This window comes from Osmerus mordax, chromosome 25, assembly GCF_038355195.1.
Source record: "Osmerus mordax isolate fOsmMor3 chromosome 25, fOsmMor3.pri, whole genome shotgun sequence".
In the NCBI taxonomy this organism is placed as follows: Eukaryota; Metazoa; Chordata; class Actinopteri; order Osmeriformes; family Osmeridae; genus Osmerus; species Osmerus mordax.
The window spans coordinates 2,298,550-2,316,421 of record NC_090074.1 but is presented as its reverse complement, the minus strand read 5'-3'; the positions used below and the strand labels follow the sequence as shown (position 1 = coordinate 2,316,421).

General features: G+C 50.9%; 2 protein-coding genes across 2 annotated transcripts; one reads left to right on the top strand and one right to left on the bottom strand.

The window, feature by feature from the left end:
- The first annotated feature begins 3,421 nt into the window (after nucleotides 1-3,421).
- On the top strand, nucleotides 3,422-4,258 carry cldn2 (claudin 2). Its single transcript, XM_067228591.1, has one exon. It carries the CDS (start codon nucleotides 3,422-3,424, stop codon nucleotides 4,256-4,258), a length of 837 nt encoding a protein of 278 aa, XP_067084692.1.
- Nucleotides 4,259-6,109: 1,851 nt separating this feature from the next.
- rbm41 (RNA binding motif protein 41) lies at nucleotides 6,110-10,605 on the bottom strand. The gene is made up of 8 exons (XM_067228951.1): nucleotides 10,526-10,605; nucleotides 9,425-9,472; nucleotides 8,803-8,919; nucleotides 8,213-8,414; nucleotides 7,696-7,894; nucleotides 6,947-7,434; nucleotides 6,691-6,838; nucleotides 6,110-6,396 (listed from the first exon to the last, which is right to left on the bottom strand). The coding sequence occupies exons 1-8, from the start codon at nucleotides 10,588-10,590 to the stop codon at nucleotides 6,251-6,253; spliced, it is 1,413 nt and encodes a 470-aa protein (XP_067085052.1). The 5' UTR covers nucleotides 10,591-10,605; the 3' UTR covers nucleotides 6,110-6,250.
- Nucleotides 10,606-17,872: the final 7,267 nt, after the last annotated feature.

Below are 17,872 nucleotides of genomic sequence, written 5' to 3'. Positions count from 1 at the left end.
TAGGCTACACATCGAATGTTATCTATACTATTCATGTTAAATCTTTCATCATAAACGAAGGTCATTTCTTGCCTGTGAGCCTAAATCGACACATATGTCGTACCAAACATTTATGATGTTACAAACAATGTAGAACAGGTCGGTTTTAAGAATTGGAATGTCAATTTCGTCAAGGGGAAACGTTTGCATAAATAAATTATTCAGTCGTTTTTGTAATTCCTTCTCCGAATTGTTTGGATGGCTGTGACCTGTTTTCGACCAACAAATTGTACACATGGCCCCAGACAAAAGCTGTCTACAGATCCAAATGTCTGATCTGCGAAGTAGAGCCCCACAAAAACAAGGAATGGCATGATTGTTTACTCTGCTCGTCTGTCTGTGTGTGTGTCTGCGTGTGTGTGTGCCCCACTGTTTTTTTCACATTTGTTGACGGTGACAAACTGCCCTCTAGTCCTATGTCCATATTTTCATTCTGGAAGGTGAAAACAACCGCTTATCTCAGCCGAGCCTTAAAAACACAGCAACTGAAGACGTGACAATCCGCCCGTCTGGTGACGGTTATGTTTAAATGGCAAAACAGCAAACGCCTTTGCAGTGGTCACCAGGTCACAAGGTGACCAGTGAGTTGACCCGTAACCAGGGGATCAATAACCATAGTAACCGGCTCAGGTCGGCTGCTGTCCAGTGTAGTTATGTGGACCACAGTCTGACCCCACTGCCACCCCTCCCGACTGACCACCTCTCCTCACACCTCCAGCCTCATTTGTGGAGGTGATGGAGCATCACCGTGGTTGCCTGACACCTCCACACACACACACACACACACCTCCACACACACCTCCACAGGCACACTCCAGGACCCTCTCTCTCCTGGCACCTTGTTGGAGCCAGTTTCACCCTCAGGAGAAACACTCTCCTCACCTTCCAGGACTGACCTCACTGTTCCCACATCAACACCTCTCGTACATACTCCCTGGACACACACACACACACACGATCTACCCACGAGACACCACGTACTAAACGGAGTGACAGAATAGAACATGCTACAAAAACAGCAAACCACAAACAACCAGATATAAGTGAATAATAAACAACACATCTGTGGTTCACAGGAATGGTTCCTGTTCCATAACGCAAGTTTGCCGGATAAGCCAGGCTTATGCCAGGGAAAGTAGTCGACATAAGCCTGGCTTATTCTGTAAACTTGCTTCATGGAAAAGGCCCCAGGTCAGATAACGTATTTTATATGGTCCTCGTATTTCTGTGAGTGTTCAGGTCAGAAAGTGTTGCTGTGTGGTCATTGTGTGTGTGTCCAGGGAGTATGTACGCGAGGTGTTGATGTGGGAAAAGTGAGGTCAGTACTGGAAAGTGAGGAGAGTGTTTCTCCTGAGGGTGAAACTGGCTCCAACAAGGTGCCAGGAGAGAGAGGCTCCTGGAGTGTGCCTGTGGAGGTGTGTGTGGAGGTGTGTGTGTGTGTGTGTGTGTGGAGGTGTCAGGCAGCCACGGTGATGCTCCAACACCTCCACAAATGAGGCCGGAGGTGTGAGGAGAGGTGGTCAGTCGGGAAGGGTAGCAGTGGGGTCAGACTGTGGTCCACACAACTACACTGGACAGCAGCCGACCTGAGCCGGTTACTATGGTTATGCTGACCTGGGTCACAGACACACCTCACAGCCCAGACACCCTCCTCTGAACAACAATCAAGTGATGGATAATATGCTGGTCTCACACGTCACATTCAACAGGAGATCGCCCTCTAGTGGCCACACATGGTTACTGCTTGTTTCGAGTACTGAGAGTTTTGGAGGTGCCTAACCTCCACAGACACAATGAGGTTTGGAATCCTGAGGAACCCTGAGGTCTAGAACTCTGAGGTCTAGAACCTTGAGGTATAGAACCCTGAGGTCTAGAACCCTGAGGTCTAGAACCCCGAGGTCTAGAACCCCGAGGTCTAGAACCCTGAGGCCTGGAACCCTGAGGCCTGGAACCTTGAGGTTTAGAACCCTGTGGTCTAGAACCCTATGGTGCGGTTCTAAGCTTCTGGGTTTGGACCTTGGCCTCTCCTCTTTTGCATGACTGGACAGGAGCCTGGGTTAAATCCTAATCTCATTACGATGTTGGCAACATGTGAGCAGAGATTTGAAACGATTAGGAAGAGGGAGTTGTATCTGATACAGGGTCTGGGAATGCAAGCAGACCTGCATAACTAGCTGACCTCCACATGGACACACACACACTTGACATGAGAAGAGACACATGTTTTGAGGGATTGATGTGGATCCTCATCTGAGTCAGGGGAGTTGTTGAGGTAGGTAGTGTGTGTGTGTTGTCGTTGTTGTGTACACCTGAATTTGCTGTGTCTATATTTCTCTGTCAACAATATCATCAGTGAGAGAGAGTGTGTGTGTGTACATGTGTGTGTGTGTACTTGTGTGGATTTGTGCATGTCTTTAATTGCTTCCTTTCTGTGACCAATCACTCCATAAGAACCATGGCTGTCTATAGAGTTAGAATGTGTAGACACAGTTATCATTGGGTAGGTATACACACAAACACTTTACTATGAAGCTCAAGTTGCAAATTTGAACCACAAAACCAATGACTTAACCTTTGTAAAATGTCTCATTTGAATGTCTTTCATGTATGTAGTCAAACTGGAACACAAGTGGCAGTTAGTCCGGCTGTTCCGTAAGCAGGAATGCTACAGTAAATCTCGGCAGGATTATAAAGGGAGTTCCCATTCTGTGATTTATTAATTCAATCATTCCTTTGTTCTTTCATTCTTCCCCTAATCGGTTGTGTTTACACAGACAAGACAGCAGCAGAAAGACCATGCTTGTGTCACCAGCCGGCTGTGCCACCAGCCGGCTGTGCCCCCCCTGCCCGGCCAGGGGCCTGGGACCGCACTGGACTGTACATGGGTGAACAGACCAACAGTCTGTTGTTTTTGGGGGTGGGGAGAGATGAGTGATGAGTGAATATTTAACTCTCTCGGGGAGGGAAACTGGGTTTATCTGTGTACACATGGAGGGGTGAAGGACCTGGGGCGATCGACAGACAGGAGAGCGGACACACACACACTGACAGACGTGGAAAGGGGAACATCCCGCCGAGAAAGGTAGAAAGGGCGAGCGAGAGAGTAAACCAGAGGGAAGAAGAGAGAGAGGAGGAACAATAAAGAGAGAGAGAGAGAAAAATCCAATTTATAGAATTTAGAGAGAAACAAAGACGTAAAAGAGGATTACATCGGAACGTTTGACCGAGGAGAACAAACGGGGCCAGCGAGAGGTGTGTGTGTGCGAGTGAGAGGACCACACAGCCGCACAAACTGGGCTCGCACGCCCTCACGTCAACAAGGAGAGAAAAAGCCAAGCCACCTTCGTGAAAGAAAAACCGCCTCGACCTTCCGACCTCCATCATGGCGTCCTTGGCCCTGGAACTCATGGGCTTCTTCCTGGGTCTACTGGGCATGCTCGGGACGCTGGTTGCCACGGTGCTGCCCTATTGGCGGACGTCGGCGCACATCGGCTCCAACATCGTCACGGCCGTGGGAAACATGAAGGGCCTGTGGATGGAGTGCGTGTACCAGAGCACCGGAACCTTCCAGTGCGAGACCTACAACTCCATGCTGGCGCTGCCCTCCGACCTGCAGGCGTCGCGCGCCCTCATGGTCATGTCCGTGGTCCTCTCCGTCCTCGCCGTCGCCACGACGACCCTGGGGATGCAGTGCACCGTGTGCCTGGAGGGTTCCGGCGCCAAGACCCGCGTGGCGGGATGCGGGGGCGTGCTGTTCCTCGCCGCGGGCTTCCTGGCGCTCATCCCCGTGTCGTGGACGACCCACGAGGTGGTGCAGACCTTCTACCAGCCCGGCCTGCCCGCCAGCATGAAGTTCGAGCTGGGGGAGAGCCTATACATCGGCCTGGCGTCCGCTCTGCTCTCCATGCTGGGCGGCGGGCTGCTCTGCGTGTCCTTCTGCGACGAGCGGGACGTTGGCCTGGGGGCGAGGAGGCACGGGGGAGGGTACCCCTACCCCACCACGGCCATGGGGCCCTCGGCCCACGCCCGCACCAGCTCCCAGACCTACCGCAACCCCACCCTCCAGATGGGGGCGAAGGCTGGGGGTGTGAAGGAGGTGATGCTGGCTAGGAGCTACACTGGCAGCTCCAGTGCCCGGTCAGGCGGACACGCCCAGGACGGCAAGATGAACCCCAGGCAGAACCCGGCAGCCGGCTACGACGTCACGGGCTACGTCTGACGTCATCGTCTCCCCCCGCCCACCCCGCCCTCACACCCCCTCGCCCTCACGAAACATGACTCTGTGTCGCCACAACTGTCTGGTCCTGTTTTGGTGAAGAGGATTTAATCACTGTAAGGTTTCGAGAAGCTAGAATCTAGGGGCAGACAGAAATGTGTGGGCGTTTTGTTTGTTTTTTCACCGCAGGAAGTTAACGGGTTCAGGAGTGAGGCCACTCGTTCTGGTTCAGAGGGTGCAAGTTTACCTGAAGTGGTGTTCATATAGTTGAGAAGGTTGTGAAAACCTGTTTCATGTTTATTTCTGTGCCCTTTAGAAGCTTACGACCCACATCCACACACACACATACCCACACACATTCTCCAGTGACCTTGCAGTGATGGTCACATCTGCAGTGGAATACTAACAAGAGTGAGTCAGTCACCCAAGGTCAGAGGTCAAACTCCATGACTTATATCTCTGTCTTTTAGTGACCGCATGCTGAATGTTCATAAAACACTTAATAATGCATTTAATTTCGTTATTTCCAATGTATTTTTAGTAAAAAGTATCCAATGATTTAATTTGCATTAATTAACAGTTAAACACAGATTATTTTTTACTTTCCTGCTTGCCTGAATGAGATTTTCCTTATATTACTGTGCGATAAGAGCGTCAAAATGAGCGGCTGAGTGATTTGCTGAAATATAAAAAAAACCCTGCTTTTTGAATTAAAAACTATGTACTGTCGTCCATGCGTGTTTCAGAAGGTGAAAGAAAGCAGTTTTCATGAGCGGCCTCCAGTCCAAACCCAGAGGCAGGAGATTCACAGCAACAGAGATGAGACGAGAGGCCAGCACAAACATCCCTAAACAATCATCTCTCCTATCATCTAATCGATGATGCAGAGTTTCGGTTTGGGAGCAGGGTTGGGGGGGAGGGATGGTGGGCATGAACTGAACAGACACACGAGGTCATGGCCATCCTACAGAGAGGGCAAACACAAGCGCTAGCTCACCTGACCTGACAAAACCAACGACAACTTCATCCCTCCTTGTTCATCAGTCCCACATACAACCAATAACATCTCTCACAAATCTGGAGATAAAAGGATATATATATCAATGAGAAAAGGACAAAGTAACACTTGGGAGCACGTGAGTCAGACCAGACTGTTCAGGTAACACGCCAAAACAGCTATGCTGTTGCAGGCCTCTGAGGCAGATCCTGTCCTTTCCTCAGTCACCTCACATGAACTGGGCCGGCTCCCTAGCTGACGGGATCGTGTCTGTCTCGCCGCCGTGGGAAACGGGGGAACAGTTGGTGTTGTGGCTTCCTGGCTCCTGGAATGCCACTGAGGGGGGCGGAGGCTGTCAAAAACAAACCTTCTGAACCGTGACTGGGATGGAAAGTTTAGACTTTCTCTCTCACACACACACACACACACACACACACACACATCTATTAAACAAACATCTAAAACTGATTAGCTAGCCAGAAGCGTCCACAAACGCAATGGGCCTTTTGGAACAGACTGAAGACGCCTTGTTGTTGAGCCGGCTCCGTTACACAGTAAAGCCAGTTTTTTTTTCCAATGTTTGTTTATTCAAATGTAGACAGCCTATGTAGAGGTGTCACACAGAAGCTCTTCTTTATGAAGATTTATCAGGGAACATTTCCATGTATGAATTTACATTTTAAAACAGAGACACAGGCAGAGATAGCGTGTGACAAATCTAGCACCCTCTAGTGTTCACAGGTGGAATGCCACTCAAACTTAAACCAGACAAAACCCAACTCGTCTCACTTCCGACAAAACTTGTCTCACTTCCGAGTCAATTGACATGAACTATGAAGATGAAGCAACCAGGAGAATACATGACAGGTTATTTATTCAGCTGTATAACAATAAATATACAAAACGGTATGTTTTATTGGGCGAGGAAAGAGGAGTGGCCAGGCCTGAGTTGGACTGTTGCTCTGTTCCGTCAGGACTGAGGCTGTGTTTCTGGAGGTCTACCTTCCCGCTGTTCCTCCTCCTTCTCCTCCTTCTCCTCCCTTCTCCTCACCGCTCCGCTGCCGGCCAAACTCGATCACCAGAGGTTTCCCTAGCAACCGGTACCCGTTCACCAGCCGGAGGGCGACCTGAGCCGTTTCCGTGTCTGGATGCCATGGCAACGTGTCATGGGGGTGGATACACACACAGAGAGAGAGACACACACACAAGCACACCTTTGTCACTTTCCAGTATTTGTATGGAAGGTAAAACTTCCAACCGTTTCTGATTGTAAGTTGAAAGGAACCTTGGGTGTGTGCGCATGTGTGTGTGTGTGTAAAGTGCATCTGTCTGAGACAGAGAGACAAAAGGAGAGAGAGAGAGAGAGAGAATGTGTGTGTGGACGAGATAGACAAAAAGAGAGATAACGATAAAGAGAGTGTGTGTGTGTGTGTGTTACCGGAGAGTGTTATAAAGGCCTGTCCCTTCAGTCGACCGGTCAGGAGGCGGTAGAGGACTGGGGGCCCACCCTCCCCCTGGAACCTGGAGAACAGCGCCACCAGCTGGGCCACGGACGCCTGACCAGTCAGGTTCCGCACACACAGCACCTGCACAGCGCCGCCACGACCGCAAACACCAAACAATGACGTTCCTCTTCGTGTACTTGTTTTTACCAAGGCAATAAATGAGTCACTCAGATAAATCGTTAGCTATACCTTGGACGGTTCTCCTGGCTGATAGTTGTGGAACCGTGGAATGTTCCGGATCCCTTCCTCCGATTCTCGGTTCTCCAGAATCTCTCCGTCGGAAATCTCTAGAATCTCCCCTCTCACCGTCAGTGGTCCGCCTGACCCCGCCTCCACTGCTCCACACAGACTGCCGATTGGCTGGCTTATGTTTATCCTCTTTGGAGCAGAAAACCGTCCAGGTCGGTTCTGGAGTTGTGATTGGCCAACGGTGTCCTTGCTTAACCCTGATTCGTCAGCGGCTCTGTGACTTTGTCCCCACGGCTCCGGCTGACAGTCTGTCCAGCCTTGGGATTGGTCCTCATGTGTCAGTGAGCTCTGTGATTGGTTGGTTTGAGGTGGAGGAGGGTCCTGTGAGGGAGACGTGCGTTTCCTGCCCTCAGAGAGGACGTTCCTGTAGAGAGAGTCCAGAGTGTTGGATGAGGTCGCTCCCTGCTGGTCATCTGCTGCATCTTCCTCTGAGACGGAAACGACATCTTAATTAGCACTGAAGACATGCTCATGGTCATTTAAAACGTCATTGCAAAGAACCTTCTAGCATCTAGGCAGCTGAAAAGCCACAATCAATATTAAAGATTATATAACAAATAAAGTCGGATTAAACAATTTAGATAAAAGCATCCTCTAAATTAATAAATGTCTAAATGTTAGGTTGTTTTAAATCAAAAGGAGGTCACGAGCCAGGCTAATCCAAGACGGGCCAATCGCATCGCCCCCACCTTGGTGATAGAGCGCCGTGAGGAAACCTAGGCGATCGTTGCCATGGAACAGCGCCCGCTCGATCTCCATCTCCCGCCTGGACAGCGGCCGGCTGGCGGAGAAGCGCTGGGGACAAGCCAGAAGCTCCGCCCTGGCCTCCATCTTGTCCCTGATCACCTGCAAGCGTTGCTGCATCGCCCCTGGGGCTGGCAGCACACCCTGTACCACACACAACATATTACTGAAACACACACACCCTGTACAACACAAGACATATTACTGACACACACACCCTGTACAGCAGAGACATATTACTAACACACACACACCCTGTACAGCACAGACATATTAATAACACACACACTCTGTGCAGCACAGATGTCATCAATACCAACACACCCTTGACAACACAAATAACAAACACGAACACGACAAAGCTTTTGAGATTATTATAATTGAGATCCTAACCAGGTGGTGTGTGTGTGTGTGCATATGTGTGTGTGTGGTGGGTTAGAGGGGGGGGGGCTTGTGGCTCACCTTTTCAGCCACGTGGAGAGCCTCTCTACTGAGCCACAGCTCGATCTCAGTGTCCGTGAGCCCCAGCTCTCGCAGGCTGGTCTGCTCCCTCTCCCCGTCCTGCAGGGCCTGGAACTGGGACAGGCTCCGAACTCCAGCAGCCTGCTCCCCAAAGGGCTTGTACAAGGCCGCAGGGGCGAAACACTTCCTCTTGGCAAGGCACCTGCGTGTGTGTGTGTATATATTATTACCATTGTTATCATTAGTTTACTGTTGCTTTGGCAATATTTACAAATGTGTTTCATTACACTAAAGCATTTTCTGAACGGAACTGAAATAGAGAACAAGAGATAAAGAGAGACAGCTAGACGTTTTTACTTGCCACCGTTAATCAGTTAGAAGACCATTACTGAATTGAAATGAGTGTTTGGATCTGAAGCCAGTTCGTAGTTACACTGCCAAAAGCACTGCAGTTTTGCGATTTTTTTTTTTTTTTTTAAGATGGCTGATGTGTTTTCACTGTACCTATCACAACTCCAGCTGTTATCAAACAAATTATCTATCAATCAATCAATGTTTTCTTCATTCAGCTGAATAACTCTGCGGCTCACCGGTCGATGTTGGCGTCCGTGTCGAGCTGTTGGACCAGGAGTCCGTGTAGCCGCCTCTGGCCCTCCGTCTCCTGGTCCTCCAGCAAGGGCCCGTCCTCGCACGCATGGCGGGTCACTCTAACCGACACACACCGACACACACACACACCGACACACACACACACCGACACACACACACACACACCGACACACACACACACACACACACATACATACACACACACAGTAGCGTTAGCAGCACATCGATGTAATACATTAACCGTATTTATTTTGTAATTTTTTTGGGAAGTGACGCTTACACATTTCCTTCGGATGTAACATTGGCCAACGTGTTATAGGAGGCCAAATACCTTAACTACTTGGTCAGCAACCGGCTAATGTCCACTCTTACCTCTAATTTGAAAGCTAGCTACACCCACATTATCCCGGGCCATTTAGCTAGCTAACGAACCAGCTAACTTCGACGGTGCTTGTATGTACAGGCCCTGCGTCATAACTATATCAATATGTATTTGTCGTAATACTATTAAATAGTACCGTAAAATAAACGCTATAACATCAATACAATTAAGGTAATGTCAAAGTAATATGAAATTGTTTACTGGTTCTAGGGAGTGTTTACCGTCGCATGCTTCTGGTGTTGTTCTTCCTGGGTTTGCCGCGTGGAACTCTGGGAAATGTAGTGAAATCATAAAAACGCGAAAATCCACACAGCGTTACAATTGTAGATACATCCTTATGTAGTTAGGAAAACATAGCATAAATATACTCTCCTTTTTGATTTGACAACATGGTAGATCGTTATAACATTATCTTCCTCATCATGTTGTAGCCTATACACACATGATAAAGCTATACAGTACTAATCATGTTCACACTGAGTTCAGAATTCAACCAGGCATGTTTTATTCAATTATGATACAGGTAATTTCATAACAAAAACGAAATATTCCTTTAAGAAAAATGATTTCATCTGTGCCACACCCAAAACGCCATCATGATAGTGGGCGTGGCTTCGAAGCCATCTGTCACACCCACACCATCGCAATTAACATAATATATGATATCTCATATTTCCTCGCTCAAATGTGAATTCTCAATAAAGAAACTGTACGTCCAGACTGTATTGCAATAATAAAACACCCTTTCATGTCGTCCAAACCGGTATCCTCAATTAGCCTAGAACTTTACGTCATTAGGTTAGGTGACATGGGTGTGTTTCTGGTTGTTCCGGGCAGCTACAGTAAATGCAGACGGGATCATGTCGGCAAAATGCAAGCGAATTTACAGTGTGCTGTTTGGGGGGATAGTTTGGTGTTTCTGCCGGGCCAAACTGCGCTACAGCGGGCTGCATAGCTTCTGATTGACAGAGTTGAGGGTGGGGACTCAGGGTGGGGTCACGAGCTGTTGGGAGAGGCGGAGGAGAAACGAAGAGAGCGAGCCCAACCCTGTACACGGCAACAACACACCGACCGACTCGGGGGAAGGAAAAGAGAACCGTCGAAATTTGGGGATATGATCTGAAAGAATACCGGGAGAGGCGAACGAGACTCCTCGCAGTAACTGCATCGAAAGGTGGACTGGCAGCAAGATTACTATTATTCAAATAGCTCGCGTACACCCTTCCCCGGTCGACCCCCCCTCTACTCCACCCCTTCACCATTGAACCCGCTTAGCTACCGAGATGCACACGGAGACTCGTAACAAGAAAGTAAGTGGCGACCTTATTGCCGTGATCCTGTCCGTTGAACTACTGCAGGCTGACAGTGGCGAAGCAGACCCTATCATTGTCAGTTTAACATGTGACAATTTTAAAAGAAGGGCATGGCTGTCTAGTTAAAAAGACAAGTCTTCTGTGAGTGCAACGTTTTTCAGGGTGCAACTAGCTAGCTAACTGAGACTCACATAGCAAGACAGCTAGTGATGACTACCATAGATAACTCTGGTTTTCTAGCTAGCTTGTGGGCTATAGCCTCGGTTCGATTCTCTGCTCTCTATTTGTCAGGCTTGATCGTCACACTAAATACTGGCAGCAGCACAAGTGACTTTTAGGTAGAATCTTCCCTGTCACTGTCCACATCTCTCTCCGTCTCTCTATCTCTCTCTCTCTCTCTCTCCCTCCCTCTCTCTCTCTCTCTCTCTCTCTCTCTCTCTCTCTCTCTGTCTCTCTCTCTCCGTCTCCGTCTCTCTCTCGTCGTCTTTCTCTCTGCGCAAGCTTGGGGTACAGGCTCTTTTCGAGCACTTTGACTGTGGTCTGTGCTAGGCAGGAAGGAAACGCAGAAACTGCATCTCTAGCAGGACACCATCTTAGTTTTTAAAGGGACAGCGGTACTCTCTCTCATCCCAACCATGGGAACAAGCCAGGTGTACTGCCGCGAGCGACGCTGTAGTTCGCATTCAGCCGGTGTATCGACCACCACAATAACAACCGTACATCATAACAGATGTGGTTACCGGCCGCCTCAGAGTACAGTAACAAATTGTCATAGTTCAACTGTTGAAAAGTCGCAGTCAGCTATGGGAACCTGTGCAGACAAATCATTTATGATGATGATTGTCTTGGCTCGATGCTTTGGCTCATTCAGTGAGCCTGCTGCTGCCCTTTAAGATAATCTGATTGGTTAATGGCTCTCATAACCTTTGATCCCTCATTTTTTTAATGAAGTCGCTCTAATTTCTGTTTCTTCAACTGTAACGCTGTTAATATCCCTTTAGTATAAGACAGGAGTTGTTTGAGTTTGTAAGGAGGTGATGAGTTCTAGACTAAGGAGCATCGCAACAATTACAGAGGCCACCGAACACACTCCCTATTCTGTGCGTGTGTGTTTCTTAATGTGTGTGTGTGTGTTGGATTAGCCCAGCTCTTGAGGTGTATCCTAATCTATAAGCTGGGTAGGTGACACATTCCTGTTCAGAGCAGTAGCACCGACAGCCAGGCCCAAATGTTGTTGGTGAGCAGGGTGGAGGGAGAGGCACTCCTACCAGCTGTGTGAGTGAGTGTGTGTGTGTGTGTGTGTGCCCGTCTATGCTTAGTCCAGGGTGTGCCAGGCAGGAGCCAATGATTAACAGCAGTGGACAAACTTGACTCAAACTGGTTGACTGCAGTGTTCGTTGTCTGTGTGTCTGTGTGCTCGTGTGTGTACTTGTGTGTGTGTCCAGTGCGGTGTCAGAAGGACATGACTGGGAGGTTAGGGGCCGAGGTACACTGTTTCCTCTGCTCCATGTTTTCCCCCTTTAACAAACATGATCCGGTCAGAAACGCACCTAGTGCTGGAGCAAGCAGTGCAGGCCTGCTCCCATGTACTGCTGTGGTGTTTATTGTGTGTGTGTGTGTGTGTGTGTGTGGAGGTACCTGTTTAAAAGCTGGAGAGGTGACACACACACAAACACATACTACCAGGACATGGCCCTAGTCAGGGGTGTTGCATGGTGAAGGTATTAGTTGGAGGTTGACTCGTGGGCCGGGGGTGTCAAGTGTGTCAAAGCTTCTTTTTCCAGTGAGGGAGATCGTTGGGCCGGGCCTGCCATGAACAGGCTCTGGGCTATTTTTAGGTCAAGGGCTCCATTTTTAATGGCTGGGCTGGGCTGGGCTAAACTAGGCTGGGTGGGGCTAGGCTGGACTAGGCTGGGCTGGGCTGGGCTGGACTAGGCTGGTCTGGGCTGGTCTGGGCTAGGCTGGGCTAGGCTGGGCTAGGCTGGGCAGGGTGGGGCTGTTCTAGACCGGGCTGGACCAGGCTGAGATAGGTTAGATCGGGGCTTGATCGGTGTGTGAAAGGAAGATGGGATTTGCAGGGCTGGATTAGGCCAGATTGTTCTGTGCTAGGGTGTGTCAAGTTGGGCTGGGCTGGATGGGACAGGACAGGGCAAGGCAGGACAGGGCAGGACAGGGCAGGACAGGGCAGAACCCCAGTTGTTGACGTACTTAGAATCCCCTTCATCCCCAGCTTGCCCTCCCTACACCAGCCTGCCACTCCAGCATGGCGCGTCCACATGGAAAATACCTCCCACCCCAAGGCCAGCCAGGGAACTAGGAGCAGGCAGGCCAGCCAGGGAACTAGGAGCAGGCAGGCCAGCCAGGGAACTAGGAGCAGGCAGGCTAGCCAGGGAACTAGGAGCAGGCAGGCCAGCCAGGGAACTAGGAGCAGGCAGGCTAGCCAGGGAACTAGGAGCAGGCAGGCCAGCCAGGGAACTAGGAGCAGGCAGGCCGGCCAGGGAACTAGGAGCAGGCAGGCCGGCCAGGGAACTAGGAGCAGGCAGGCCGGCCCAGCCTTCGCTTGCGTGGTTACTCTCCCAACAGCCGTCCCACTGCTGTCAGTGTCATTTGTAAACCTGGACCTGTGCTGTTAGCTTCACAGGAACTCAGACAGAGCGAGAGGGAGAGAGAGAAAGAAGGAGAGAGGGAGAGAGAGTGTGTGTGTGAGAGAGAGAGAGAGAGAGAGAGCGAGAGCGAGAGCGAGAGCGAGAGAGAAAGATATATAGGGAGAAAGATTTATAGGGAGAAAGATATATAGGGAGAAAGATATATAGGGAGTCAGATGGCTGAGCGGTGAGGGAGTCGGGCTAGTAATCTGAAGGTTGCCAGTTCGATTCCCGGCCGTGTCAATTGACGTTGTGTCCTTGGGCAAGGCACTTCACCCTACTTGCTTCGGGGGGAATGTCCCTGTACTTACTGTAAGTCGCTCTGGATAAGAGCGTCTGCTAAATGACTAAATGTCTACATGTAAGGAGAAAGATATATATATATAGGGAGAAAGATGGAGAGAGAGGAGAGATGGAGAAGGAGCTAGGGAGAGAGAGAAAGAGATAGATGGAGAGGGAGAGAAGGAGCAAGAGGAGAGAGAGAAAGAGAGAGGGAGGAAAGGGGAGGGAGACTGAGAGGGACAGGCACAGAAAAAAGTCTGTCTGTACTTGACAGCCATCCAGTGTTTGACCGAGCTGTGTTTCGTGGAATGTACACTGGTCTAAGTTGCATCATGTTTGGTGGGAGCGTAGCGTAGCAATCTGGTTCTGCAAGAAACGTTTTTACATAGAAATATAGTCATGGGTGAGTGTTCACCAGAAGCCTTTGTCCACAATGTATTGTACACACACTTTTGTATTGCTATTCTTGTGGGGATTTTCCCTTAACCTGAACTTGAACCTAACCCTAGCTCTTCAAGAACTATAGATCTCCTAACTTTAACACCTACTGTATTTCTGACACTAATTCTGACTCTAAACTCTTTCAAACCCTCTAGAAAGAACATTTGAACAAATTTAACTGGAAAATGTAACCCCACAAGAATAGCTGAAAAGGTCCACACACACACACACAAACACTGACTAGCTCATGCAGACAGAGGGAAGTTCTCCTGTGTGCCTAGGATAGATTGGGCCTGTTTTTATTGTGAGATGAGAGGAGGAGGAGAGGAGGGAGGAGAGGAGAAGGGGAGGCGCAGAAGAGAGGAGGGAGGAGAGGAGAAGGGGAGGTGGAGAGGAGAGGAGAGGGGGAGGAGAGGAGAGGAAGGAGAGGGGGAGGAGAGGGGGAGGAGAGGAGAGGAAGGAGAGGGGGAGGAGAGGAGAAGGGGAGGTGGAGAGGAGAGGAGAGGGGGAGGAGAGGAGAGGAAGGAGAGGGGGAGGAGAGGGGGAGGAGAGGAGAGGAAGGAGAGGGGGAGGAGAGGAGAGGAGAGGGGGAGGTGCAGAGGAGAGGAGAGGAGGGAGGAGATGAGAAGGGGAGGTGCAGAGGAGAGGAGAGGAGGGAGGAGAGGAGAAGGGGAGGTGCAGAGGAGAGGGGGAGGAGAGGACAAGAGAGGTGCAGAGGACAGGAGAGGGGGAGGAGAGGAGAAGGGGAGAGGCGGGAGGAGAGGAAAAGGGAGGTGCAGAGGAGAGGAGAGGGAGAGGAGAGGAGAGGAGAGGAGAGGGGGGAGGAGAGGAGAAGGGGAGAGACGGGAGGAGAGGAGAAGGGAGGTGCAGAGGAGAGGATGCTGACAGGTGAGTCCTGAGCGACATGCTTCTCCTGTTTTGAGGAGACTTTTTTGTGTGTTTCCTCTCTAACTGGGGCCCCTGTCTGTCTGTCTGTCTGCCTGTATGCCTGTCTGTCTGCCTGTATGCCTGTCTGTCTGTCTGCCTGTCTGTATGCCTGTCTGTCTGAGGTGTAAGACAGATACACGAGGACATCACATGTCTCTAGGTTTCTAACTGGTCTAGTGGTAATAGTGGTTGCTTGAAAGAGATCAGTGACTACACACACACACACACACACACACACACACACACACACACACACACACACACACACACACACACACACACACACACACACACACACACACACACACACACACACAGTGATATTATCAGTCTGCAGAAGGTTTACTTAGTGGGAGCCGCTGGCCAGAGAAGCCTGAGGAATGTAACCATGATGGTGTGTGTGTGTGTTCTGGGTGGGACTGGGGGTGAGGGAAGGGGTGATGGAGGCAGTGAGAGAGAGAGAGAGAGAGAGAGAGAGAGGGGGGCAGGGAGCTGTGGATGAGGTGGGACTGGGCTGGGATCTGTGCAGAGGAAGGGTGTGTTTCTGTGGGAAAGGGTGGGATGAAGGGGGTTGGTGGGTGTGCAGGAGGGGGGGGGCTGTGGGAGCTGCTCGGAATGAAGTAGGGTGTGTGTATGTGTGTGTGTGTGTTCATTAGCGGAGGGTCTATAGTGATTTGTGTTTGTAACTGGAATGCGTATGTCTCTGTGTATGTGCAATCCACAGGGTGGGGTTGTGTGTGTGTGTGTGTGTGTGTGTGTGTGTGTGTGTGTGTGAGGATATTGTCCACGTCTCCCCAGATTAGACCTGATGTGACAGAGTGACCCCCTACCATCTCTCCACAATCATTAACCAGGGAAAGAATCCTGTCCCCATAGCAACCCTCGCAGCTCTGCCAAACAGGCCGCAGTGAAAAGGAGGAGGAGGGAGGGAACAGGGGTGTGGGGGGAGGAGGAGGGGTGGGGGGGGGGGGGGGTGTGGGGGGCGACTGGGGTGGGGTGGGTGTGTCCTAGTGTGTGGATGAGTGTGAGTTTATCCACACGGTGTATGTTTGTTTGAAACTGTGTGTGTGTGTGTTTTGTGTAAGAGGGTGTCTGCGTATGTATATGTGTGTGTGTGTGTGTGTGTGTGTATGACATCAGTGTTCAGGGCTTGATGTAAGCTGCTCAGAGCTCTGTGTGTTTGTAAGCCAGGGAGAAGGAGAGAGAAGGAGAGAGAAGGAGAGAGAAGGAGAGAGAAGGAGGGAGTGTAGAATGTTGCGCTTGTGTTTCTTCTCGACCGTTTCACCTTTTCATCATGAGGAAATACTGGTGGGTAGAGAGAGAGAGAGAGAGAGAGAGAGAGTAAGAGAGAGAGCCCAACCCAGGCTGGGTGTGGAGGCCTAACCCTAACCCAGGACTCTGTCTGTCGGCCTGTCTGTCTGTCTGTCTGTCTGTCTGGGCCTCCAGTAGACATGTGCTTCCTTCCTCTAACTGTGGTGTCTGTCTAAGTTGCTGAAACAGGGGAAAACCTAGCTCAGCCCAGCCTAGCCTAGCTCAGCCTAGTCTTCAAGAGCCCTTTCAAGTCAAACGGAGAGGTTTGCAGAAGAGAAGCTCGGCTGAGCTCTTCAGAGTGCCATGCAGACCAGGCCGCTAACTGCTCGTTGTAGTGTGATTATCTATATGTGAGAGGGCTGTGACAGCCCTGTTTAGGGTGTACGCGTGTGTGTGCGTGTGTGGATAACGGGGTGTGTGCGTGTGTGTGTGCGTGCGTGTGTGTGCGTGTTTGTGTGCGTGCGTGTGTGTGTGTGTGCGTGCGTGTGCGTGTGTGAGGATAACAGGGTGTGTGGGAAGTGGTGGCCAGCTTTGCGTCAGCAGGGTGTGGTGAGATAAGAGCAGACAGACTGCTTCCTCCTCTCCTCTCTTCTCTTCTCCTCTCTTCTCTTCTCCTCTCTTCTCCTCTCCTCTCTTCTCTCCTCTCTTCTCTTCTCCTCTCCTCTCTTCTCTCTCTTCTCTTCTCTTCTCTTCTCTTCTCTTCTCTTCTCTTCTCTTCTCTTCTCCTCTCCTCTCCTCTCCTCTCCTCTCTCCTCTCCTCTCCTCTCCTCTCCTCTCTCCTCTCCTCTCCTCTCCTCTCCTCTCCTCTCCTCTCCTCTCCTCTCCTCTCCTCTCCTCTCCTCTCCTCTCCTCTCCTCTCCTCTCCTCTCTTCTCTTCTCTCCTCTCCTCTCCTCTCCTCTCCTCTCCTCTCCTCTCCCCTCTTCTCCTCTCCTCTCCTCTCCCCTCTTCTCTTCTCCTCTCCTCTCCTCTCCCCTTTTCTCCTCTCTTCTCCTCTCCTCTCCTCTCCCCTCTTCTCCTCTCCTTCATCGGGCTGTTGTTTTGGTGTTGGGAAATCGCGAACTTTGACCCCAGGCAGGAGCCACTGATTGGCCTTCTCGGCCCCACCTGCCCCACCCCTATCCTGTCAGAAGGTTCCAGTCAGCTGCTGATTTGACGTGTCTACCGGCTGTGACCAGGGATGTGTGTGTGTTTGTGTGTGTGTGTGTATGTGACAGTCCAGCTCTATAATGTAGCCCCAGCCTCCGGACCTTAGCCCCAGCCTCCGGACCTTAGCCCCAGCCTCCGGACCTCAGCCCCAGCCTCCGGACCTTAGCCCCAGCCTCCGGACCTCAGCCCCAGCCTCCGGACCTCAGCCCCAGCCTCCGGACCTCAGCCCCAGCCTCCGGACCTTAGCCCCAGCCTCCGGACCTCAGCCCCAGGGGGCCATATACGGCCAGGGGGAGGCTGCATAGGAGACTCCCAGGCTGGGAGAGAGTGCTAGAGGCCTATGTCTTTAAGACCCCGCTAACAGATCCAGAGCTAGCAGGCAGAGAAGGGACATGGACAGAGGTGGGACCATGCAAGGGAAGGGAGAGAGTGTGTGTGTGTGTGTGTGGGGGGGGGGGTGATCTGGAAGGAGTAGGGGAGAGGGGGAAGGAGGAGGGGGAGAGGGGGAAGGAGGAGGGGAGAGGGGGAAGGGCGGGAGTAAAAAGGAGGGACAGAGAGAGAGAGTGACAGGGAGAGAGAGTGTACACATGTAAGGTCACAGCT